This window comes from Drosophila innubila, assembly GCF_004354385.1.
Source record: "Drosophila innubila isolate TH190305 chromosome 2R unlocalized genomic scaffold, UK_Dinn_1.0 1_C_2R, whole genome shotgun sequence".
Taxonomy (NCBI): Eukaryota; Metazoa; Arthropoda; class Insecta; order Diptera; family Drosophilidae; genus Drosophila; species Drosophila innubila.
In genome coordinates this window covers 3,648,727-3,674,822 of record NW_022995374.1, presented here as the reverse complement: position 1 = coordinate 3,674,822, position 26,096 = coordinate 3,648,727, and the positions used below count along the sequence as shown (strand labels likewise).

At 35.2% G+C, this 26,096-nt stretch overlaps 4 protein-coding genes across 16 annotated transcripts in view; 2 read left to right on the top strand and 2 right to left on the bottom strand.

Moving 5' to 3' along the window:
* Window positions 1-31: 31 nt before the first annotated feature.
* On the bottom strand, window positions 32-5,385 carry LOC117785576 (lethal(2)neighbour of Tid protein). Its single transcript, XM_034623661.1, has 3 exons — window positions 5,083-5,385; window positions 4,974-5,022; window positions 32-1,372 (listed from the first exon to the last, which is right to left on the bottom strand). Exons 1-3 carry the CDS (start codon window positions 5,314-5,316, stop codon window positions 81-83), a joined length of 1,575 nt encoding a protein of 524 aa, XP_034479552.1. The 5' UTR covers window positions 5,317-5,385; the 3' UTR covers window positions 32-80.
* LOC117785577 (protein tumorous imaginal discs, mitochondrial) lies at window positions 2,433-4,398 on the top strand. Of its 4 annotated transcripts, none has more exons than XM_034623666.1 (2): window positions 2,433-3,911; window positions 4,100-4,224. In XM_034623666.1, the coding sequence occupies exons 1-2, from the start codon at window positions 2,530-2,532 to the stop codon at window positions 4,107-4,109; spliced, it is 1,392 nt and encodes a 463-aa protein (XP_034479557.1). In that variant the 5' UTR covers window positions 2,433-2,529; the 3' UTR covers window positions 4,110-4,224. The 4 variants fall into 4 exon arrangements, with proteins under 4 accessions (XP_034479557.1, XP_034479555.1, XP_034479556.1 ...); XM_034623664.1 differs by having other exon boundaries at window positions 2,437-3,898; window positions 4,100-4,398; XM_034623665.1 differs by having other exon boundaries at window positions 2,438-3,898; window positions 4,095-4,398.
* Window positions 5,386-9,883: 4,498 nt separating the features above from the next.
* Window positions 9,884-26,096, top strand: part of LOC117785945 (sestrin homolog) — a 34,105-nt gene continuing 17,892 nt past the window's right edge. For 2 of the 10 annotated variants that reach the window (XM_034624231.1, XM_034624228.1), the window contains exons 1-4: window positions 9,884-10,132; window positions 11,152-11,585; window positions 24,517-24,604; window positions 25,435-25,556. In XM_034624231.1, the coding sequence (XP_034480122.1) occupies window positions 24,583-24,604; window positions 25,435-25,556 (144 nt within the window). In that variant the 5' untranslated portion in view covers window positions 9,884-10,132; window positions 11,152-11,585; window positions 24,517-24,582. Of the gene's footprint in view, window positions 10,133-11,151; window positions 11,586-24,516; window positions 24,638-25,338; window positions 25,557-26,096 lie in introns of those variants that run through there. The other 8 variants (XM_034624230.1, XM_034624229.1, XR_004617531.1 and 5 more) reach the window with 8 other exon arrangements.
* On the bottom strand, window positions 18,571-21,243 carry LOC117785947 (purine nucleoside phosphorylase). Its single transcript, XM_034624237.1, has 2 exons — window positions 20,386-21,243; window positions 18,571-18,894 (listed from the first exon to the last, which is right to left on the bottom strand). Exons 1-2 carry the CDS (start codon window positions 21,175-21,177, stop codon window positions 18,652-18,654), a joined length of 1,035 nt encoding a protein of 344 aa, XP_034480128.1. The 5' UTR covers window positions 21,178-21,243; the 3' UTR covers window positions 18,571-18,651.

The following is a 26,096-nucleotide window of genomic DNA, read 5'->3' as shown; positions in this document are numbered from 1 at the left end:
TATTATTAATCGAAAATCAATAAGTAATTAATTTTTTTTTTATAATTTTTTTATTTCAAATGCTTTACAGTCTTGGATCGTTATTGTAGTTTCTTGGATTGTCCATTTTGCAGGTTGGTCGTCTCCCGACGCTTCACTGTGGCATTCAAACGCATCGTGTTGAACACTTGACGTGCCACGCCCACAAGCAGCACCAGATGACACAGATGCAGGACAATGCTGGACACATTTGTGCTGGGATAGGTGTTCCAACAGTACTCGATGAAGCCGAGGATTAGATAGCGCACACCCAGCGAATACGGCGTAGACCAGACCAAATACGGAAGTGTATGGAAATACCAGACGTAGAACTGATAATGCAGAGATCGGGCACAGGCGACGCCAATCAAGTTGCAGAGGAAGAAGGGCAGCAATGCCAGTTGGGTGCACTGATCGAAATGGATGCCATAGCGTTCCGGTTGGGACTCCGGAACGGGAGCCGGAGTTGAAGCTGCTGCCTTGCGACCCGTTGACTGTTGCAGTCCCTGCTCGAAGGACTTGAGGAAGGATTTCTGCTCGCTCGTTAGCTGCTGCTCCGACTCCGACTCCGGTTCCGGCACTTTCGACTTGGACTTGGTCTTATTCTTTAGAGTCTCCTTTTGCATTTCACGATTCTTGCGCGCGATTTGCGGCAAGAGCTGATCCTGCACTTGTCGCAGACGCATATAGCTCCTAAAGAAGGTCCAGGTGGGCTTGGCGAAACATAGAAGCAACAGCAGATGCAATCCCATCAGGCTCAAGTGGAACTCGCGCTTCTCAAAGATCTCTCTGGTCAGGAATCTATAGTTAACCGTCCACTTGTGCTCAAAGATGCGTCCCAAGTCGAAGCTGCCACGCAGATACTCCACTGGATGTGTCAACAGAAACGGTGCTCCCAGCAACACTTGGATTCCAGCGCAAATCGTGAGCTGCAGCCCCGTCTTGACCCATCCCAAATTGGTCAAGTAGAACAATAGCAATGCGGGCGCAAATAACAAAATATTCATCTTGACACCAACGGCCAAACTGAAGCAAACGCTGCCCAGTGTCCAGCGGCGATCCACGAAGAGATTCAGTGCCGCATAGAGCAGCAGAATGGCCACCGGATCATTGAAGAGTCTCAGCACGTAGATGGAGTGGATGCGGTAGGAGGTGAAGGCGCTTAATACCAGCACATACGGCGGAACCTTCCGACTCTTGGCATAAAGTCGCAACACCAGGCACATTTGCAACAAATAAATGCAGGCGAATATGTATTGGGCCAGTCTCACATTGCTGCCGTGGGATGTGATGTAGTAGAGAGCCGAATAAATATAAACAAATGCAGCCGGATATACCAGCGGACCCGTGTCACCTGCAAAACATAAACAAATAACATTGTAATGGCAGCAATTCGAATTTAACTGCCATTTAAGACAGCTGACAAGATGTTAAAGATAAATAAATAAGTTTTTGAAAAAATGTCAAGGGGTAGGTATGGAAAATTGGATAATAAATGGCTTGGTATCGAAAAAATATATAATTTTTAAGATCACAAAAATTCAAACGCAGAACCAATTTAGAGGCCAAATCATGATCAAAATGACATTCCGCTTAAAAATCGGTTAATTTTTGATGAAGTTATGAGAAATCAAAGTTTTTGAAAAAATTTCAAGGGGTAGGTATGGAAAATTGGATGATAGATGGCTTAGAATCGAAAAAATATCAAATTTTCTAGATGATAATAATTTAAATGCAGAATCATTTCAGAGGCCAAATAATGATCAAAATGACATTCCGCTTGAAAATCGGTTAATTTTTGATGAAGTTATGAGAGATCAAAGTTTTTGAAAAAATTTCAAGGGGTATGTATGGAAAATTGGATAATAGATGGCTTGGCATCGAAAAAAAATCAAATGTTCTAAATTATATAAATTTAAATGCAGAATTAATTTAGAGGCCAAATCATGATCAAAATGACATTCCGCTTGAAAATCGGTTGATTTTTGATGAAGTTATGAGAGATCAAAGTTTTTGAAAAAATGTCAAAGGGTATGTATGGAAAATTGGATAATAGATGGCTTAGCATCGCAAAAATATCAAATTTTCTAAGTAAACCAAATTTAAATGCAGAATTAATTAAGAGGCCAAATCATGAACAAAATGACATTCCGTTTGAAAATCGGTTAATTTTTGATGAAGTTATAAGAGATGAAAGTTTTTGAAAAAAAGTTCGTCTATTTTTTTTTTATTCAATATCGAATTAGAATTGTTGATTAAATTGTTATTTTGCCCAAAATTTAAATTGCGCGCGCTTGCAGATTGTAATCAAGCTGCCAACCCGTTTTGTAGTGGCGACATGACTGTTAAAGCAAGTTGTCAGCACCGGTCCAAATGTCAAAGTGAAAAATAAAACGATAGAGAGAGAGAGAATACTTTGTACGAAAGCAGCATGGAGGCTATTACGGCATGTTGTTAGAGCCTGCCTGCCTGCCAAAATAGAGAGCGGAGATTCTAGAGTTACAACAGTTAATGGACAAAATGATTTCGTGTAAAAATTTATGTGTGTTGCGCAAACTGCCGCTCAAAGGCTGCTGCCGGCAGTACAACAGTACAGTAATTCAATTGCACAGCGCTGCTCTGCTGTCAGCGAGGCCTCTTAAATGGAAGTCGATGTCTCCTGCCGCTCTTTCAGCTGACACTAAGAGAGTCGCCTGGCAACAGAATGCGAGATTGCAAATGAGAAGCATCTACACCACGAATTGCCTGCAGGCCAAGGATTACTATACGACGCTGGGAGTGCCGAAGAATGCGAACGGCAAGGACATTAAGAAGGCGTACTATCAGCTGGCCAAGAAATATCATCCGGATACCAACAAGGATGATCCGGACGCCAGCAAAAAGTTCCAAGAGGTTAGCGAGGCTTACGAGGTGCTCAGTGATGATCAGAAGAGACGAGAATACGACACCTATGGCCAGACGGCGGAACATATGAATCGACAGGGTGGCGGTGGCGGTGGCTTTGGTGGTGGACCCTTTGGACCCGAGGGCTTCTCACAGAATTGGCAATTCCGCTCCACCATCGATCCGGAGGAGCTCTTCCGCAAGATCTTTGGTGAGGGCAACTTTCGCACGAATAGCTTCGATGACTTTGCCGACTCCAAGTTTGGATTTGGTCAGGCACAGGAGCTGGTGATGGACCTGAGCTTTGCACAGGCGGCGCGCGGTGTCAACAAGGATGTCAATGTGAATGTGGTGGATCAGTGTCCCAAGTGTGCCGGCTCCAAGTGCGAGCCGGGCACCAAACCCGGTCGCTGTCAGTACTGCAATGGAACCGGCTTTGAGACCATATCGACGGGTCCGTTTGTGATGCGTTCCACGTGTCGCTATTGCCAAGGCACACGGCAGTACATCAAATATCCGTGTGCCGAGTGCGAGGGCAAGGGGAAGACGGTGCAGCGGCGGAAGGTGACGGTGCCCGTGCCGGCGGGCATTGAGAACGGACAGACAGTGCGGATGCAGGTGGGCAGCAAGGAGCTGTTTGTCACGTTCCGTGTGGAGAGCAGTGACTACTTCCGTCGTGATGGCGCCGACGTGCACACGGACACACCCATCTCGCTCTCCCAGGCGGTACTGGGCGGCACTGTGCGTGTCCAGGGCGTCTACGAGGATCAGTGGCTGAACATTGAGCCGGGCACGTCATCACATCGCAAGATTGCACTGCGCGGCAAGGGATTGAAGCGGGTGAATGCCCACGGACATGGTGATCATTATATACACATTAAAATTGACATACCCAAGAAGCTGAGCAAGCAGCAACGCGCCTTGCTGGAAGCCTATGCTGAGCTGGAGCAGGACACGCCCGGACAGATCCATGGCATGGCCCAACGGAAAGATGGCAGTAAGAAAGCAACGTAAATACACTTTTAACTCATGTGATCGCAAATACAAGACTACTTATGTTTTATTTTTTTTATAAATAATTAATGAATTAAATTCAACTGTTGTCATTAATTGATTAAATTGTTGCTTCAAATTTCCTTATCATTTCAATTATTATCATTGCACTAACTAAACATTTTTGTTGCCTGTTGCAGCGCAGGTGCGAGTGAAACAACTACAGACACCAGAAAAGGAGCAGCAGGAACAGCTGACAGCAGCAACCAAAACACGAACAGGTCCGAAGCGGAAACAGAAACAGAAGAGCCGAAGAGCGGACACCAAAGCGAAAGCGGAAGCGGAAGTGGAGGCTTCTTGAACAAAATTAAATCCATGTTCAACTAAGTTGAATTGTGCTTGTTAATCAATGTTTTGTAATGGCCATTGGTCGAAACGTTGCAAATTTTGTTAAATTGCCTTTTAAGTTTATGTAATCTTGGGGGGCTATTCCAAAAAAAAAAACTAAAGAGAAAATGTGAAAACCAAAACGAAAAATACAACAAAATTCACAGTAAAAATTTTGTTTGCACTTATTACAATTACAGAGACTTCTTGTCTGCGAGGGTGGATTGAGAAGTCGCTGTCTTAGGTAGGAAAATTCAGTTTTAATTTTGTTAAGCTAAGTGTAATATTCTGTTATCAAAAAAAAGTCCCAAATATAGAGCGATTTATCACGAATTTAGCCGTAAAAACTTTGGGCACTCAACTAGTTTATTTTTAATTGAATTTTTAAGTTTCAAAACAAAATCAACTTTTTTATAGTTGCTTATCACTATTATGGACCGTTTACCAACACTGATTTGGTCACACGGTCGCTTCTCAAACATCTGCATAATCTACTTCTTTGATTTTGAATTTAAAGTTATGGATCTTGCTAACAGAATTTAGCCAATTGATTAATAAAGTTTGTATTTTACTACTTGGGTTAATGACTTATCAGCCCACCCTCGTATTTCGTATAGTCACTGTGCTCACTCTATCTATGTTGTATCTGCCCTCTCTGTTTGCCTGGTATCCAAAAATAAACCAAAACTTACCTCGCAGCAGCGCATAATTCGTGGTGCCATTGAGAAAGCCCTCGCATTCCTGCCAAACCAATTGGTTATACATTTGTATATATATTATTTATGCGTTTAATTCTCTTACCTGCATATAGGCCACCCAGTCGATCTCCGTGTAGGGCACACGGTTAATTACAAACACGTTGATAACCGCCTCGGCCAACACAATCAGCACAGCAACTATTGGCAGCGCAGCCGGCTCGAACACCAGGTATTTAACATAGTTCCAGTTAACATACTTGTCCATAAGCGTCTGTAACAGATTGCTGGACTTTTTGCGTCGGGCCACAGGACGATTATTGGCTCTTGGCGGTGCCATTTATGTCAGAAATTAAATTAAATATTTTGGTGGCTAAAATAACACGTACACATGCACACACGCATACACGAACACACATGCAACAAGAGTGACAAGCCGATCAGCTGTTGAAGCGGAATTGCGATGACAGTTCTTATTGGGAATTTGTTGGCGGCAATCGATAACATTTTGAAAAAACATTGCATACCTTCAGGCTGTAGCAAATAAATGTTTATTAAGTTGTCGATGGCTTTGAATTACGAGTATAATTATTAAATTTATTCAAATAATATTTGTAATTAAATAAAAATATGTGTCTTTTTTTGTATTAACTTTATGATTTAAGTTAACTATAAATAGGTGATAAAGATTGCATTCGCTTAGTGACATTTTGCTTATAGCGCCGAAAATTAAAAATAATTAACTTTTGGCCAATTTGTGCAACAGATGAATGTTGCCGTTATTTGATCTTTGGGCGTTGGGCGTTCCAAAAGCAACAAGGATTTACTAATTCACATCCAAGCTATCAACCCGTTGATGCGTGGGGCGGGTTAACGGTGATGGCGGTTTAACGCATCGCTGACAAATATTCGCTAACGGCGAACGTAAGTAGGGGCAGGTCGGAGGAACGGATGGTTGGTCCTGTACTTTGTGCACATCACTCCGTCATGTAAATGTTGGCCGTTTTAAAAGTTACAAGGATCCTGGCCAACTCGGGATAACCATTTTTGCTCTGTGCGCCCTACAGCTAACGGTTTTTAAGCTCAATTAATTGACAACCTGCGGATGTGGATGTTTTTCGGATTTTCACTGTTTTCCCTCATACATCATGCCACCCACATACACATGTATGCATACATACATGTATGTAATTTTCTTTTTTTTTTTTTTTTACTGTTGTTGCCGTACACGTGCACTAATTGTGCCCAGTACGCCGTGTATTCGCAAAAAGTTGACAAATGGCATGCAAACTGTTTCGATGTCCATGTCCAGGTGAACTGCTCAAATGGCTGCAATTATTTGATGCCTGAGGCCAGTTGGTCAGTTGAGTTGCTGGGTGGTTGATATTTCCATTTCCATTTCGCAAATTTTTGATAGACCACACAACGAAAATACATACGTGCATATGCCAAGAATGCAGTCTTTACACATTTGCCAAGCAGTCGAGAATTCAATCGGAATTTTATTTCATACTTGCTGCATGAAGCATAATTAAATACTTTTAAAATATTTTACAAATATAATATAGCAAAAGGGCAAAAAATTTATTAAAAACAGCTCAATTGAACAAAAGCAAAAAGTATGTTTCCAAAATTCGCCTAAATATAAATTTGTATTACTTTGAGTGCTACAAATCTTTATCATTTTGGAAGCAAGAAAGTTTTGGTTCAAACCCTGGTTTAAAATAAAACTTACAAAAAAAAAACCATTAAATTTTCTCAATTGTTTCCCAATTTTTAAATGTCTGAAGCCTAAAAAATTTTAAATATCAAAGATATGAACTATTCAAAGTCTCTAATTTAAGATTATAAATTTATAACTGCTCCACTTTTTTTTTTATTGTGCTAGAATTAAATTACAAATCTCTTCATATTTACATGTAATATTTAAAAAGCTGTTATATAAAAAAATAAGAGTGTATTTAAGACTTCGGCACATTGAAGATTTCAATTCCTTCTTGTTTTTATTTCGTATGAAATTTCTGAAACTTAACAGGCAACTTTCACTCCATTCGGTCCATTTGTGCCTTCCTCAACATTGGCATACAGATACTGAAGCCTGATTTATAATCGATTCAATATTTACACACACACAGACACCTACATACATACATACATACATACATATATGGATGTATAGGCATATCAACTTAAATTCTATTTATAGATACATATTTATGTTGGTTTCTTAGCATCGTGGTTCGTTAGTTATCATTCGTACTCGCTATTAAGTACTCGTATCTATTAATGTACGTACATTTGTACTTACTATAGAACTAAATCGGTCAACTCGTATCAGGCGTCGCTACGCCTTAGCACCAATACACAAACAAAACGACCCCAACACAGAATAACTATAGGATGTTAGTAAGTGTGTGTGTGTGTGTGTGTGTGTGTGTATGTTTTTATGTGGGGGGCTGCTGCACAGATAGCTTAAATAAGTACATAGAACTAAACAGTGCGAAAATTGTTTATTAATCAATATTGCTTTATGTATGTATGTATACATATATATATATATGTGTGCATGGTTGTGTTAGTGAGTTGTTGTTCTGCCTGCGTGAGTGTTGTTATCAAATGAACTGATAATAAAATCTAGCAACTGTCAGAACAATGTAGAGTATTAGTGTGCATATGTATGTATGTGTAGATATGTATTGGTACATATATATGTATATATACATATGTCTATAGCTCCAGCTGACAATCATATAGTTTAAATAGTTTCCATACAGAACTTTGTACTCGATTGTTATACACATTATTCTTAATTTAATTTATTCTTTATTAATTTATTGCACATTTCAAGGCTTTAGTAATAAATGAGACCGCAACATAAAAAAATAAAATGTTAAAAAATGTTTGTACGATGTTTTTAATTGTTTAAATGTAAGCAGGGCCGTGGCAGGTGGCACTTGACCCGGGCGCCGAAATATTAGGGGCGCAAAAATCACATAACTTCTTAATTTAACCTTTATAGGTCCTGACATTTTTCTTTAAATTAGTTTACTTGTAATACATAATATTTGGTGTATATTATCATGTGAGCTGTATGCAACAAATATTTTTTTTTGTATTTTATGTTAGTGTTATGAGGCTGTTGATAAAAGCATTTCCTTGGGTGGGTGATACTTTTTTCACTGACACGACGTTGAATGTGTGTATTGCTTACTTACACTCAGAAATGTTAGTGGATTTTTTATAAAAATGTAATAAAATTCAACACTGCCCTAAAATTAAAAAAATAAACGCTATAATAGTAAGAAAGTTCTTCGGGGTCTGAAAATAATTGGTATATAATATACTCAAAATTTAAAAAAAAAAAATCAACTTTAAAATCAAATGCAACTGTGCTTTAAATATGCCAAACAGCCAATGAAGTTAGAATTGAGACTTAAAAAAATTACGAATAACTGCTATTTCTGATATTTATTATTCCATAAACAATAACAATTTAAAAATAGTTTTAATTTAATTTAGTCTTTAAATTTCTTTCAACATTTTTGGTGTATTTCCTATTTGAGACTTTAAGAATGTTATTCAATAATAAAGTTATAGTCCCGAATATTTGTTATTTAAAAGTGATCGTATTTTACCTAACGATTTTTTAAAGTGAATTTTTAAAATGAACAGTTATTCTAAAATGTAGGCTATTTCAGTTAAATCTAAGAGTTTGTTTTTGTTTTTGTTGTATGAAATATGTATCATAATTAAGTAGGCCAACTGATCAATCGCAGAGTACTCGTAACTTGATCAAAATAACGGCAACCATAATGTGACCCTAGACGAGAACCAGGTCTATCCAAAGCGATTATCTTCTTTATGCCCTTTTGCCGTTTGCCGTTTGCTGTTTGCTATTTTATTGCTTTGATAGGCAACAGAAATTGTTGGTTTTTTTTTCTGTTGCTTCTGGCTTTGCTTTGGCACTTTGCTTTATGTACACACAACGGAGGAGACAAAGCGGCGAAACAAACAAACTGTTGATAATTGAGCAGACACCGAGAACGCAAACGTCGCAAAGCACTCACTACATTCATGCATATGCATAAATTTATAAGTGCGTATGTATGTATGGATGTGTTGTGCATGGAGTTAGACACATGCATATGTAGGCCTAGCCATATGTGTGTGTATGTAAGTGCTTGTGGGAGGAGGGTGGCAAATTACTGGCTCGGAGTGGGAGCTTTTAAGAGTTCAATCATATCAAGCGTCGTTTTTGTCGCGCCGTGTCAAAGTTGTGCCCCTGCCACCTTTTAGTTTTCTTGTTGCCTTTTTTTCACACATGCACTGCACACATAAATACTCGCACATACATACAGACATGAGTTCAACAACAACACTAACGAAATATGTAATAAGAAATAGCAACGACTAGCATATTTAGAATAGGCTTGGTCGATCTCTACACACGCTACAAACGATTTACTTTCTTTAAATTTGATGTGCTTTTATGCACCTTTGGCTTTTCAAATGCTAATTGCTAGTTCTGAGATGTTGTAGAGTGCACTTTGATGCAGTGTAACTAATGGCAACACAGCAACAAATAGAAGAGCTCAACTCTTTTCATATGCGCGTGGTTCGCTGTTGTTGTTTATTCTCATTGTCGTTGTTGTTGCTGCTGCTGCTGCTGCTGCTGCTACTGTCGACTGCCTGTTGCTGCTCTTCTCTCATTTGCCTATAGTCAGCTATCTCACTCATTCGGCTGCACGTAATAAGCTTACTGCAAGTGTGTGGGTGTATGTGTAGCACAGTTCGTACAGACACACACACACACACGCACACATGCATACACTTACAAATTTCGTTTAGCTTTCGTACAATTGTTGTTGCTTGTTTACGAACAGAGCAGCCATACAGCCAGCCAGTCAGTCAGTCAGGCAGCAGCAGCTGGGGACGAATTCAGTTTGATTTTGACAGTGGCCGCGTTCGGTTGTCGTCGAGTTAACGGCGCGACAATCTAGAGCCGATCAAAAGGCCACAAAGCCCAGCTTTTTACCTAAGTCGCGAGCAACAAGCAAAGCACAATAAATATACAAGAGCAAAAGCAGCGATAAAAGTGTTCAGTTTCGTTTCGTTTCGTTCAAGTTTTTAAGTTGTTTGTTTTATGCTTTGTTCTGGTAAATTATTCAATTTCAAATAAATACTTATAAATAAATATTGAAAAAACAATGAAATACACAATACACAAAACAAACCAAGAAAACAGAAAAACAAAATAACAAACAAACGCAAAGAGATAGCGTCCAAATCTAAATATCATTGTTATTGCATGGAAAATTACTACAGAAATTTCTTGTTCGACGCAGCTCCAAAAAAAAAAAAAAGCAAAATGCCAAAGAAAAGCAACAGAAATAACAACAAAATGTATAAATTGGTTTGGCCATACAAGCAAATTAAATGACCGGCAGTATTGTGTTTTTATGTAGATATACTTATACATACAGACATACGTATATATATTTATGTATGTATTTGTATATATGAGTATTATTGCTGTTGTTGTGGAATAATTTAAATATACGTTTATTATTGAGATGTTTTCGCGCCAAATGCATTCAAGTTCGAGTTGAATACGTCTGTATGTATGTATGAGTGTGTGTGTGTGTGGACATAAACTATTAAATCGGACGCACCACAAATTGAAACATATTAAAAGTATTAAAAAGGTGCGAGGCACCTTTACTTAAGAAAAAAACAATAACAAAAATCAAGTGATAAATTTATAATCTTAGGCAACATAAACACACACACACGCACACACATCGACAACTTTTCCAAAAACAAAAATTTGTAGAAAATAAAGCAAAAATTGAAAATACATGCATACGCATATTTATATGTACACATAGACTCGAATGTATTCTGGCCGAAATTATTGAAAATATTTATAAAATTTCAAATGCAATTCGTTGTAAATAAATATTTTGATTAGAAAAAATGGTTATAATATTGTAATAATATAAAAATAGCTGTCAGTTAACGGGAAACTTGAAATTGTAATTATTTTTATACATATACTACGTAAATATACTGATTTATTCTGAAATCGATCTAGTAATGTTCGATATAATTAAGTTTGACTGTATGATGCACTTTATTTGTATTAAAATTTAACGAATTCCCTTCCCCCCCACAGTACCTTTGTTTTGTGCCCATTCTTTCGCTTTCACGTTATCAACGCTCTCTTGTAAATGACACGACAAACAAGCGCGAAAGTTTATGTTTGAAAAAAGAGAATAAATAAAGAAAAAAGAAACGAAAAATAAGAAAAAAAAAAAGTTGCATTGGTTATCAGACGCTGACGATTATAGACCTGCATATAAGCAAGAGAAGCAACGTGTGTCCGCGTTATCAGACAACGAACAAAAAAACAAAAACAGAAAGCCGAAAGCGACCTCAAAAGAAAAAAATAAAACTAAAGGTGGCACGTTGTTGTTATGCCGATGACTGCCAGCGTAGTTGTCACCAGCAACAACAACAGCAACACCAACAACAAGAACAACAACAACAACGACAACAAGAAGAACGGCAAGAATCTGGAATTGACAGACAGAGCCATCGGTTCTGTGGGTAAGTTTATAATTATTTTTACCTGTTATGGATATTGATTTCATTTAAAATGGCAAAGAACACTGCACAATTAATTTAGTTTGCATTATGTTTATTGTGCTCAAAAAGTCAAAAAACTTTGTATACTCTCTAAGTATAAAATGCAAGTGGAAAGCATAAACTTCAAGATTTGAGAGAAGGTCGGACTCGAAGACTTTCCACTTTTAATCCTACAAATAAATAAAGGTTTTTAAATACAAAAAAAAATGAAATTTATATATATATTTTTTATTAAATATCAAGTATACCCTTCAAGTGTGGCATACTAAAGAGTCTAAAGTCTTGGATTTTTAAATTACAAAATATTTTATAGTTAACAAATCCCACAAAAAAAACCTTTACACGAGGTAAAAGTCTAGTGAAGAAAGCAATTTCTAGCCCCAAAATTTCTAGTATCCAATTTTGTGACGAACAAAATTCAGTTTATTCTAAAAATTTTAAATAAAGATATAAATAAATAAAAAAAAGCGAAAATTGGCCTTGTGCACTGTGAGCAAAAAGAGTGAGCTTCTTTGTACATAAAAATTACTTTTTGGTTTTTAAATTAAAAAATATTTGATAGTTAACAAATACTGAAATTTTGATAGCAACTATTTTCAGGTATACCCTGTAAGTGTGGCATACATAAGAATAAGTATCATGCTGTTTATCTGCTGCACAGCATGTGCTAATGGAACCGCATGGTATCTTTATACATACCCGCTTGCTCTGATACCCTGTACATGTTAATAAGCTTTGAGTTTTGTGAGCTGCCTTTGACAGGCTTAAGCCAACATTTTGTGGATTTAAGCACATATATAAAAGGCCAGGCAATAGAAGAGCAACAGCAACAGCAACAAGTACACAAAATGTTTAACAGTTGGCTTAAATCATATCAAAAGCTAAAAGTTGACTAGCCTAGAATTGCAATTGATTGACAACTGCAGGATGCGAAATGCAATTTCTGACAAAGGGATGGAATGGGAAATGTGCACTTTGGTTTCTGTATTTGTCATTTACCATTTGGCATTTGGAATTTGCATTGGCAATGCAATAATGTCGAGTGCGTAATTCAAAGCAACCTTGCAACCTTTTAGAAAAAGCCCAAAAATGTAATTTCCTAATAAACTGATTGCCCTTAGGTTAAATGTCAACTGCAGTTTACATGTTGCCACCACGTTCTTAACAGTTAAAAGAGTCGTGTCAATTAAATGCCAGTAAATTGTAAAAGGCTTGAAGCATAACAAATTCGAAACTTACCCACACACACACACATGAAATTTGTTGTGAAAATTACCACTTGACCTACCACACGAAAATCTAAATAAAGCAGTAATTTTTTATGTGTATTTCTCTTTTTTTTGTTTTTTTTTTTTGTTGCTCTTGTTAACGATACACAAATTTATACTATGAGTAAGTTTATATAATAGGGTGCATCGATTTGTATAGGCAAAAAAAAAAAAGAAAACAAAAGTGATGAACCAAATTTGTAATCTACGGTCAATTCCAAGATTTTTTCACCTAGAAGCAATTTTTTGAGTTGAAAAATGTATTGTTTTTAAATTTTTTATTATGTTATTATTAGCATATTTTTATTGTTTTTAGTTCGATCCTGACAAGATTATAATCAAAACTCTAGTTCGGACACGGACTTTTAAAATTTTATAGAATTAAAGAACAAATTAAAACTTAAAACTAATTTTTGTCCATGCAAAGTCCTAAAACATAATATTTTTGAACTCAAAAAGCGGGTACAAGGAATTGATTTTAGAACTATGGTTTCTTGGTGAAAACATCTTAGAATTGACCGTAGATTACGAATTTCGATTATCATATTTTGTGAAAAAAAATCGATGCACCCTAATATATATGTATGTACATTAATGTACATATGCATGTGTACTCGTGAGTGGAATTCCACATACAATTTATACGCCATTTGTACTCATATACACGTAGGTGCACAATTATTTGCCGAGTGAATTGCTTGCGACTTTTCTTTAGCTTTTCTTGGCTGCTTTTACGTTTTCATGTAATTTATTTTAATCAAGTGAGCAAATGAATATAACAAGCACTGCTAATACCCTGTACAAGCAGTTCAAAAAGGGTGTATTAATAGGATTATTGTCAATAAAAAGTTGCGCATTTCTGCATTTTATTTCTTTTACTTTTCTTGTCTTGACCTTTAATTTAATGTATGCTTTTATACATTCCAAAAGTCACCTTTTCGACTCAAATTCTACAGCTTCAGCTATACGACAGATATAAGTTGAGAGTGTCAAATAGAATGTATTAAACAATATATTTGTGGCTTGTTAAATATGGAAAAAATATGTATATTTTTATTGAAAATCATAAATTAAAGCCATAATCAATTGATTTAGTAGATTGGCGATAGCTTAATGGCTAAAACGCGTCTATATATAAAATATGTAGGCATCTCTTCTAGTTGACTGCGATTGCGTATACGTAACGCGAGTGTCGACTAATAAAATGCCAAAAAAATAGAAAAAAAACATCAACTGAGCTGTAGCAGTTTATGCCAATTATCAATGATATCAATTGTTGTCATGGCAACAACAACAAGACAGTGAGCTCACACAGATATATTGCAGTTGAATAACTGTTTTGTCGCGGCATTTTTTACTTGTTGCCAAGAGCGCTTAGAACTGTGATTGAACTTATGTTATTAGATCAATTTTAAACGATCTTGAAGATCGATCGAAGAGCAGTTATTAAATTGATTTAAAAACTGAATTAACCTTTAACCTGTAGAGGCACTAATTATTCACTCTCTGGGTGATAATGAAAACTGTTACTTGCCTTAAATGTGGCACGCACAACAACAATGCTTAGAGTAAGTACGACAGGTCTTTCTTAACATTACCGTCACTTCTTTGCTCGCAAATTGAGGTGAGTGAACTTGCAACAACAGCAACATCAACTTCTCGTACATGCAACCAACACTGGCAGCTCCTCTGAGTGGGTTTCCCAGTTGGCAGCAGTCAGCAGTCAGCAGTCAGCAGCCAGTTGCCAGTTATTTGAGCCACAATTTTCCCCCATTTTGCTGTGGCCTTTTTGCACACTTAAGACCAAAAAGCTGTTCAAGGTAGTCGTTTGATAGTTCAGAAAGGGTATAATAACTATGCCAGTTAAGTTAAAGCATGCCTTCTCACTCTCCCTCTCCCTCTCCCTCTCTATCTTTTATGAATAATTTTATAATATATATTTTCTATGAGTTGGCAGAAAGTTTTCCAGGCAGCGCAATTAACTGAACTAAAAGTTTGCTAAATTGTTGTCTTGATTAGCTTATCTATTAAATATGCATCTGGCAACACACTGATCGCCCGTCTGTCTGGCAACTACGATGACTTTTCGTTATCACCTGATTTTATCTTTCGATGCTAACTGCCATGTCTATCGTTATCGCCGCTTCCTATCATTATCGAAAAAAAAAACATTATTGCCACCTTGCTTTAAGCACAATTTAAATCATTATTCAAACAATTTTAACTTTGTATTATTAGTAATCACTTTAATCACTGCAATTAATCAGCCACTGCAAAGCGTACAATTTATGTGTTTAAACTTGAATCGAAGGAAATGAAAATAGTTTCATAGTTGTACATATTTTCGCCGTAATATTTTTCCTAGGGTAAGCGAAAAATACTCGTTTTACATTTTGCTGGTTTTTCATTGTTCTTGTTTTGTGGTATTGTTATTTTCCTCAGCATGTCCAATGTGCGATGTTTAATCTACATTGCTATTTTGGTTGTTGTTGTTGTTGTTTTAGGGTTTTCAGCATGAAAAGTTTACGTTTAATTACTCCATTTTCGGCTTAACGTATTTTTGTTTTTAAATTTTCATTGATATTTCTGTTCATTTGCTGAAATTTTGGCAATGCTTTGAAATTTTGGTAAAGCTAAAGTCCATAGATTTTCAATAAAAGTTTTTAGCTTTAACAAGGTGTAAAATTTGGAATAAAAAACTTATACATGATGTATCTAAACAAATACATAGCCATAATATGTGTGACTAATAAGTTCGTTTTGGCTAACAGGCATGATATGGCTAATCAAGATTGATTGAGAAACCAGTAACAGTCATAAAGTCTCTGTATTATACGTATATTGTTAATCTAATCAATTTATTATTGCAACGCCTGGCAACAGCCGTAAAAATGCTAAAACTAACAAATTAATTAAATATTAAATATGGCTTGATTAATTATGTTGAAAGTGAAACTTCAATTAAGCCTTAGAGAACTTTTATTTTTGATTTCCCACCCATAATTGCAAGCAACAGTTACAAAATTGTTGTTTGTTTGCTTTACAGCTTTAGCTGTTTATCATAACTAGACAAATGACGTCAAACAGTTTGTCTGACTGATAAGCAACAACTCAACCCTTTTATCTGTAAATCTAGAATATATTTATAATACTTATATATATGGTTGGCTTTTCTATTGCTCTTGATTAGTACATTGTCGTTGTAAGTACTTTTCAAATGGGAGCTAAATTAATATAAAAGTATCTTTGGATTGCCTGTTATTTGACTTAAAGCTTGAGGTTATAGCTTTATCAGAAAAATGTCTCTCTCTTTACAATATTATACTTAGATTGTTGCTTAACCCATTAAGAATTACTTTGAAAATAATAAACCGAAATAAGTCAAAGAATTTTTGGTTAAATGAGCTCCGAAACTGTGAAGTTTTCGATTACCTTTAAGTTGGCAATATGTGAACAAATTTCAAAAAGTTTTTTAGTGATAAAATGCGCAATTTTAATATTTTCAAAAATAAGATATTTAATTTGATTAGCAATTAAAAATACCTTTTACGAAAAATAGAATAAAATAAATTGATCGGTTAATTTTTTAAGTTTTATTCATACAAAAAAACTCTGATTTTAAAAATTCGAAATTTAATGCTCAAAGAATCACAAGGCACAAAAAAAAAAGGTCAATTTAGAAGCATCTGCGATACTATAAGCATTTGCAAATGATTAGCTGTATTTATAAGCAACAGTCAAAAAATATATTTTGTATTAAAAAATGAACTACTTTTTAAGTTAAAATAATTAAACGAATAAGTGATTTGAGGCATGTTAAGTAAATCATCTATAATTTTGGAACTGTAATAGCTAATAATTAATTAATTATCGGCTTACTGTACAGACACAAATGAGTTGATTGCGCGCCTAATTGAAACATAAATGTTGCAGTCAAATGTAACGGGACTTTAACTAGCCCACTTTGGTGGCATTTGTGGCAGGTGGCATGCGGCCCATGTGGCATGTGGGGCAGGTGGCAGATGGCAACTCAATCAGAACACAAACCAAAAAATAAATAATACAGTGAAATAGAAATAAAACTCTTGGCATATGTGAGTGCTTTTTAAACGAGACTATTTGGCAACATTTGTTTTGTTTTTGTGATACAGATACAGATACAGTCACACATAGAGATACAGATACAGATACAGCTACAGTTGTTGATGTTGTGCTGTTGCTTTGTTGTTTTGTTGTTTTGCCTGTGGTTCTATTTCGGTTCTGTGTGACTAACTAGTTGTTTATGCCTTACGAGTATCTGCAACAGGCAAGCACTTTTTGATATGTTGCCTGAATACTCACATAATTTATATTTAATTCAATTGCATTTTCCACCCCGTTGACCAGACGAGTACAGCATTCCATTCTCGAGTTACATTTCTCTCAAGATATATAAGTAATATGAATATTGTTGTCCCTTTGCCACAAAACTGAAATGTGTCAACCATCTTAAGTTGACAAGCAGAAGAAGCCAAAAACAGACACAAAGTTATACATTTAATGACATGACATTTGTTGCATTCGCATAAAACCTGCAAAAATCAGATGAAAAGTGCACCGGAAATATAATAAAAATAAAGCATTTAATTTATTCATACGTAGCTGTATTTGATCGCAAATACAATTAACATTTGATGTTCCTTTTGTCAGTTGATTAGCTATCGAAACATTTGGATTGCATTTGAATCACGCATTCTATTTTAATTCGCATTGCTATTTAGAGTGCGCAGCTGTGCTGCCATTTAAAATGCAAAATAAAAACCCCTCAACCCTCCCCACCCCCCAACACACACCTAATTTCCCCCCGCAGCACACTTCAGTCCCCTTGTCGGTCGTTCCACTGCCAATAAATCAATTTACATAGCATCGACAGATGTGCACGTAAAGCAATTGAAATGCCAACACTATTTGGTGCATGTGCTAAGCATAGATATATAAATATATCTATCTATATATATATATAAATATATATACTACTATATATATATATATATATAGTCACATGCTGAATATCTGCTGATGCTACATGGGCATTTCAATTGTTTGGCACGTTAAAATGCACGCACAAATGCCGCAAATGCTTTGATTTTATTTATATACACTTTACGCAGGGTATTATAATTCGATCATGTCATGTGTTACGGCATTGCGAGACAGACTGTCTGTCGATCTCAGTCGGAGAAAGAACTGCACGGGAAATGCATTCGGACAGTGTAATTACATTCAAATAAATGTGAACAATATTAGTTGGCATGTTTAATTAGTGGCAAATAATTCAATAAGTGCAATTTGATTTAAATATGCATTTATTGTGCAACTTGCAGTGGGTGTCCATTAAAGTGTCAATGAACTTAGCACAAGGTAAACACAATCTACAAAAGCTACAAATGCAATTAATGTGCACTCATAATAATAATAATAAGTAATAAGTAAAACAACGATTTGAAAAATCTATAGAAAAAAACAGCGCGTGTTTTGTCAATGTATTTATATATTTTATTAGTGTGTCGTTGTTGTTGTGTCTATTACGAGCTTCTACGGCAACAAATCTAAATTGCCTACAATAGGTGCGATTTGCGTATACGCGATATGATGGCATATTACGTATACGAGATGTCGATCAGGCAATCAAGTGGAAATCTTCAGCAAATGAATTATATTTAATAATCGAACATTATCAATTTCAATTACACTCTTGAATTTCTGTCTATTACCAGCATTTAATCGATTGCTCGAAATGCTTCCTCTGAATATCCTGATTGACCTGCAGTCAATTTATCAGTGTCCGCAGGTGTTTCAATCAGATCATTCTCAATGTAGTAAATCAATCGAGAGAGCAGCTCAACGCTCGCCTGTTGTCCATGGAGCAGAGTTTTGTCGGCAAATTTGTAGTTCTCAATACAGGGCTTGGTAATCAAACTGAAGGCGAACACATTCATGCCACAATGACGTGCTACAATCACCTGAGTGCATAGATACACATATGTATTTATTTATTAGGGTGCATCAATTTTTTTTTCACAAAAAATGTTAGCCCAATTTCGTAAACTACCGTGAATTCTAAGAAGTTTTCACCAAGAAACCATAGTTCTAAAATCAATTGCTAAAACAATAAAGATATGCTTAAAATAAAATAATAAAAATTAAAAAAAAAAAAGCAAGTCAGAACGGCTATAGTCGAGATCCCGTACTGCATACTTTTCCCGCATGTATTGCCTTAATTATTGATAACTTTGGATAGGATGGATGATAGATGGCTTAGGGTCGAAAAAATATCAAATTTTCTAGATGATAAAAATTTAAATGCAGAATCATTTTATAGGCCAAATCATGAACAAAATGACATTCCGCTTGAAAATCGGTTAATTTTTGATGAAGTTATGAGAGGTCAAAGTTTTTGAAAAAATGTCAAGGGGTATGTATGGAAAATTGGATGATAGATGGCTTAGTATCGAAAAAATATCAAATTTTGTAGATGATAAAAATTTAAATGCAGAAATATTTCAGAGGCCAAATCATGAACAAAATGACATTCCGCTTGAAAATCGGTTAATTTTTGATGAAGTTATGAGAGGTCAAAGTTTTTGAAAAAATGTCAAGGGGGTATGTATAGAAAATTGAATGATAGATGGCTTAGAACAGGAAAAATATCAAATTTTCTAGATGATAAAAATTTAAATGCAGAATCAATTTAGAGGCCAAATCATGATCAAAATGACATTCCGTTTGAAAATCGGTTAATTTTTAATGAAGTTATGAGAGATCAAAGTTTTTGAAAAAATGTCAAGGGGTAAGTATGGAAAATTGGATGATAGATGGCTTAGAACAGGAAAAATATCAAATTTTCTAGATGATAAAAATTTAAATGCAGAATCAATTTAAAGGCCAAATCATGAACAAAATTATATTCCGCTTGAAAATCGGTTAATTTTTGACGAAGTTATGAGAGGCCAAAGTTTTTGAAAAAATGTCAAGGGGTTAGTATGGAAAATTGGTTGATAGATGGCTTAGAATGGAAAAAATATCAAATTTTCTAGATGATATAAATTTAAATGCAGAATTAATTTGGAGACCAAATCATGATCAAAATGATATTCCGCTTGAAAATCGGTTAATTTTTGACGAAGTTATGAGAGATCAAAGTTTTTGAAAAAATGTCAAATGGCTTAGAGTCGAAAAATATTAAATTTTCTAGGTGATAAAAATTTTAATGCAGAATTATTTTACGATTAAGTGGGATAATAGTTAATATTAATAGATAACGTTAATAACCATAAAAACCAAAATATCTTAAAAACTTTTGAAACTATGGTTACCTGGTAAAAACATCTGAGAATTGACCGTAGATTACGAATTTGGGTTACCATTTTTAAGTTTTTTTGGACTCATACAAATCGATGCACCCTAATGTATATATTAGAGATCGGATATTGGGTTGTACCAAGGGAAATTACCTCGTGGACGAGGGACATGCCTACGACATCCACGCCAAGTGTTCGCAGCAGTCTCTGCTCCGTGGACGTCTCATAAGCTGGTCCACCGATGCAGGCGTAGACGCCGGTGTGCACGTGATGCTCGTAGCCAATCTCCTGGCCAATCTCCAGACCCTTCTGCAGCAGTGTCTTATCGTAGGCATCGAGCATTGAGGTGTGTCGATTGCCAAAGCGCTCATCATTTGGTCCAATCAACGGAGAGGAGCCAAAGAGGCCCAGTATATTAATATGATCCTTGATTAGCAGAATATCGCCTACTTGATAGTTGAGATTGACGGCGCTGGTTGAGCAGGTGAGGAACAAGTACTGGACACCACAGAGCTTCATAACACGCACGGGCATGGAACAACTGGCCAATTGATTGCCCTGGTAGTAATGAAAGCGTCCGTGCATGGCAATTACAGTGGCTCCCATAATTGTGCCCACACACACTTTGCCGGTGTAGCCACGAGTTGCGCATAATGGAAACTTTGGTATATCTGCATATTGAATTACTGTCGGATTCTCAATCATCTCCACCATCATGTCCAAATTCGAACCGCAAACCAAACCAAATTTTGGTTTTGTACTCGTTTTTCGTATTATGAAATTGGCCACAGCTTCAATGTCCTCATATGTATGCATCAAGGTTTGAGGTGTAATTACCAACTTCCTCGGATTGGCAATCTCCTCCAGTCGCTGCTTCTCCAGCAGCTGCTTCAGATGACGTATCTGCAGAGCCGTCTTCACGGCACAACAATCTCGATTGCACATTTTGACCGAGGTCAGATTGGGAGCGGACCCTGTTTAGTTTTCCAACTTTTATTTTGTTCTATTTAAGTTGACATGTTAGGGATTTGTTGAAAAAATTGACAATATTAAATTGATTCATTTTTACTAGCATTGTTTTTTAGAAAAATGTAGAGTTCTTGTAATTTTCCGAATTGCAATAAGTTTGTTCATCGTTTTCAGCTCAGTCAGAACATCATATGGTCTCCATATCATTATCCTTTACTTTAATTTTTGCAAAGAAATGCCAGACAAATGTATTATAAAAATCTTTTCATTAAATAATTTTATAGACTTAAAAAAACAAGAAAAATTTGAAATTAAAATAAAAATAGAGTTACTGTTTGGAAAAATATCTGCATACATTTTATAGTTTGGTTTTGGTTTGATTTAAAATCAGTGGAATATATAATAATAAATTGTTAAGGTTTAAGAAATCAAGAAAAATTTTAAGCTATAAAATTTTTAGAGGTTTCGCAGACTTGTTTTTAAAATTTAAATACAAACACGAACCCTTTTTAAAAATATAGTTTCTGTTCGCAAAAAATATCTACATACATTTTATAGTTTTTTTTTTATATATTACTAAATATAATATTTTTATTTATTTTATTTTGATTTAAAATCAGTGGAAAATATAATAATAAATTATTTTCTGATAATTTCTTTAAGATGTTTGGAATTTTTTCATTAAATAATTTTATAGATTTAAAGAACCGTTTTTAAAAGTATAGTGTTCGGAAAAAATATTTACATACATTTTATAGTTTTTCTGTATTACTAATTATAATATTTTTATTAATTTGGTTTGATTTAAAATCAGTGGAAAATATAATAATAAATTATTTTCAGAAAATTTCTTTAAGAAGTTAGGAATCTTTTCATTAAATAATTTTATAGATTCAAAAAATTGAGGAAATTGAAATAGTTTTAGAAGATTTGCAGCATTGGTTTTTAAAATTTTATTGGTTTAGTATTTTTTCAAAGCAAAAAATTTCAATTAAATTGAAAATTTTGATATTTTGTTTTAGTTTATTGTTGTATTCTTTTACCTTGTATAAACTATTACAACGCTTTGTTTACTTGTAATTTATCTTATCTCATTATAATACTATTTGGACTGTTGCGGTTCCATCAACGAGATAGAGAGAGAGAGGCAGAGAGAGAGGAAGAGAGAGTGTGGCGGGAACAGAGAAGGCAGCAATGTCAACAAATCTATTACACAAAGCCAAAACATGGACGAGGAACGTGACTTTGTAGGCGGCATCACAACAACAGCAACAACAACCATGGCTAATAAGAAAAACAACATCAACAACAACAACATTTCATGCCTGTAACTTAAGCAATTTGCCGCGCACTCAAATGACAATAACAAAGCAAAAGCTCAAAAAAGTTTTCTATTTCATTTCGTTGGCTTTTGCTGTTGTTGTTGTTGCTGCTGTTGTTGTTCATGTTGATGTTGATGTTGTTGACTTTGTAACATTGTTATTGTAAAATTAATAAATTTATGGTCTTTTTATAGCCACACATTGTGCATGCTAAACGCTTCAGCGATTTACTCAGCAGCAGCAGCGTCTCAGAGATCAGCTAATGAAGCTATAGCCCAACCCAAGCCGCAGTCGCAGGCCTTGCCCACTACCCCCCCTACCCCTACCACTGCTCTGTACTCTCCCCTCTCCCCTCTGTCACAGTCACAGCTGCGGCTCTAACAGTTGCGGCTGTTGACAGATGCGCGCTCAAAACCACATGAAAACAATATTAAATTTTGACTTGTGGCGACTGTTGACTGTTGACTGATTGTTGTTGTTGTTGTTGCTGTTGCGGCGACTGTTTATTGGTTTACCCTATTAATTAGCAAAGAAATGAATTATAATAACATCTACAGGCCAACAGACAACAATCGACAACAGCTGCCTCAAGCAAAAACAACTTTTCGTATTGTTTATCAAACAAGCACATGCATCAAATGTTCACACACACACACACACACACAATGCAAATGAGGCTTGCTTTAAACATAAACATTTTGTGTAAATTATAGCAACAAGTCTATGTGTGTGTGTGTGTGTATGCTGGCATTGAACAATGAACAAAAACTGGCTTACAACGGACAACGGACAACGGACAACGTAAAACATACGACAGCCTCTCTTGGCGTATGCGCAATTTATTAAAATCACGTATACGCATGGTAAACATCTGCTGTTGCATGGTAGCAATCATTTCGTTGTACACTCTCAGCGGGGCCAGGGGTTGAGCTACTTACAAATATTTCAATTAATTAATGTTTACATGTTCGTTTTGTGTTTGAATTTACATTTTGATTCTGACACAAATTCTCTTTTGTTTGTCGCATTGAGAGTACAAAAGCTATTACAACACACTTATATACAAATATGTGTTTATAATGCGAATTTAATGTTGAATATGTATTTACATTTGTAAGTACATTTGATTATTTAGAGAAATCAATAAAATTTAGCTCAAGGAAAATCTGTATCCAGTTGAAATTTTGTTTACTATAATTTAAATTAAATTTGCTTCTTGATTATCAGTATTTATATTGATTTACTACATATAAAGATACTTTCTGGTCTCTGTTTGATTGTAGAATATTGAGCACAAGGTCCGTGAAATTTGGGATATATTTTTGTTACTTTTCGTCTGCCTGAAAAATTATTGTTTAAATTTTAAAATTAAATATGTTTTTTTTAATCTTATTTGCAGAACTGCATTGTACTTTATGTTTATTGTTCTGATTTTCCTCCCATTTTTCTCTGTGTGTAATATTTTGGTTGGCGATTTTTGATATATAAGTAATTTTTTTTATTTGTTTACACACACGTGTGCATATGAATATTTTGTGGTTACTTCTTTTATTTTTGATTGTCAGGTTTATTTGTGGACTTTTATTAAATATTTTGACTGGCAAGCATTCGCTAATTGAATTTGTTGTTGTTGTTGTATTTTTTTGTATATTTGTTTATTATTATTTGGCCACACTTTGGCTTTGTGGGTTACACGGTCGAGTGATGAATATGATATGTTAATAATTGAAAATATAAATATTAAAATTGTTTAGCCAATTGTTAATTGAAATGAAGCACAGCACAGATTGCAAAATGCCAAAAAGGTTGAATTAGGCTCGAAATATGACTTTGATACGATTTTGCGTTTGCTATAAATATATATATATAAATTTTAGAGTATATGAGTATGTATGAAATTCACAGCAATACCTTTGAGTCAATATTATTTAAGCAAAATAATTTTGCATTTGAAAGCTAAAATAAAATTATATTTTTGTCTCTTCTTTTTCAGTATATGCTATAAATTTGACGGAGTTGTGAGTTGCGAGTTGCCAAAGCGAACTCTTTGAAAATACAAATGAAAACCAAGAAAAATAGCAACAACAACAACAGCAGCAACAACAACAACAACAACAACAGCAGCAGAAACAACTGCAATTTCAAGGAAAAGTCAAGCACAAAAACAACAACAACAGTTGCTGAAGAACATACATACAAGTGCCTCAATCACAATCCGTTAATAACAAACCCGAATTTGCAACTGAATTCGTGATGCATTTAAGTGCAATCGACGTGGATTAAATACGAATTACAAGCTACCAATCGACCAGAGTCTCGGCCTAAATCAGAGCCTGACCAGAAGCACACAAGTTCAAGTTGTTGTTGACGTGTTTTCTTCTTTTGTTTTGTTTTTTTTGCTGTTTCTCTCTTGACTTTTGCCTTGGTTGTTGCTGCTTTTTTTGGGCAACGAAAGCGACGCACACCCACCAAACAACAACAACAACAACAACAACAACAACAACAACAACACACATTGTAGTTGTTGTTGTTACTTGACGATTGCTCAAAGCCAAAGCGGCTACCTTAATTGCCCTGACAGCAACAGCAGCAACAGCAATTGCAACTGCAACAGCAACAATCAAGTGACGACGCTGTTAACCAACCGAAAACATAAATCCGGCAAGTGAAAACTCACTTGAAAGCTGGCTGAAACACAAAGAGAGCAAGAGAGAAAGAGACAAACGCAAAAGCATTAAGCCAAATCTAGATTGTGAATGACAAAGAGCCAACTCCTTCACTGCTTGGCAACGCTACAAAAAATAAAAAATATAAAAAAAAATAAAAATATAAAAATCAGCTAACTTGGCTCATACGTTTCCTTTGAGCTGAAAGCAGTGGCTGTAACTGGAACTGGTATTTTTCTTCATTTTATTATTATCAGCAACAGCGAGTGTACAACAACACACACTCAACCAAACACTTACACACACACACACACCAATGTACTCGGCTGTTGATTATTACGCGGAAATGGGACAAATCTCTCAAGATGTAAGTAAAATTTCAATTTCAATTTAACATGTAATAAATGCAAATTGAATATCATTTAAAACGTACTTTAATTTTAATCCAGCTTAATTAATGGCTGTATCGATTACTCGTTTAATTAAGTGCCACAGCACGTTGCACAATGGCTTCAATGTGGCACGTGCAAATCGATGAAATGGCTTTAAAGTAAATCCAACATCCTAGTAACATTTTACGCAAAATTGTTGATTGTTGTTGTTGCAAATAATTTGCTAATGGAATATTTGCAGTTGATATTATCTTTATTTTAGTTTATATACTTTTTTGAAATTCTAAACCAATTATTTTGCAATAGAAAAACTGATTTTGTAATGCAATTTAAACTGATTTGAATATTGTATTTTTGTGCATGAATATTAAGTTCCTTTTGTCTGTCTTGCCTAATAATAGCTGGAACATTTCTCCCTTAATAATTCTGCTCACTACTGTTAGGTACGAGCAAATAAATACATTATTATCATATTTTAATATGAAATTTGAAATGCACATTTGCTATGTAACTTG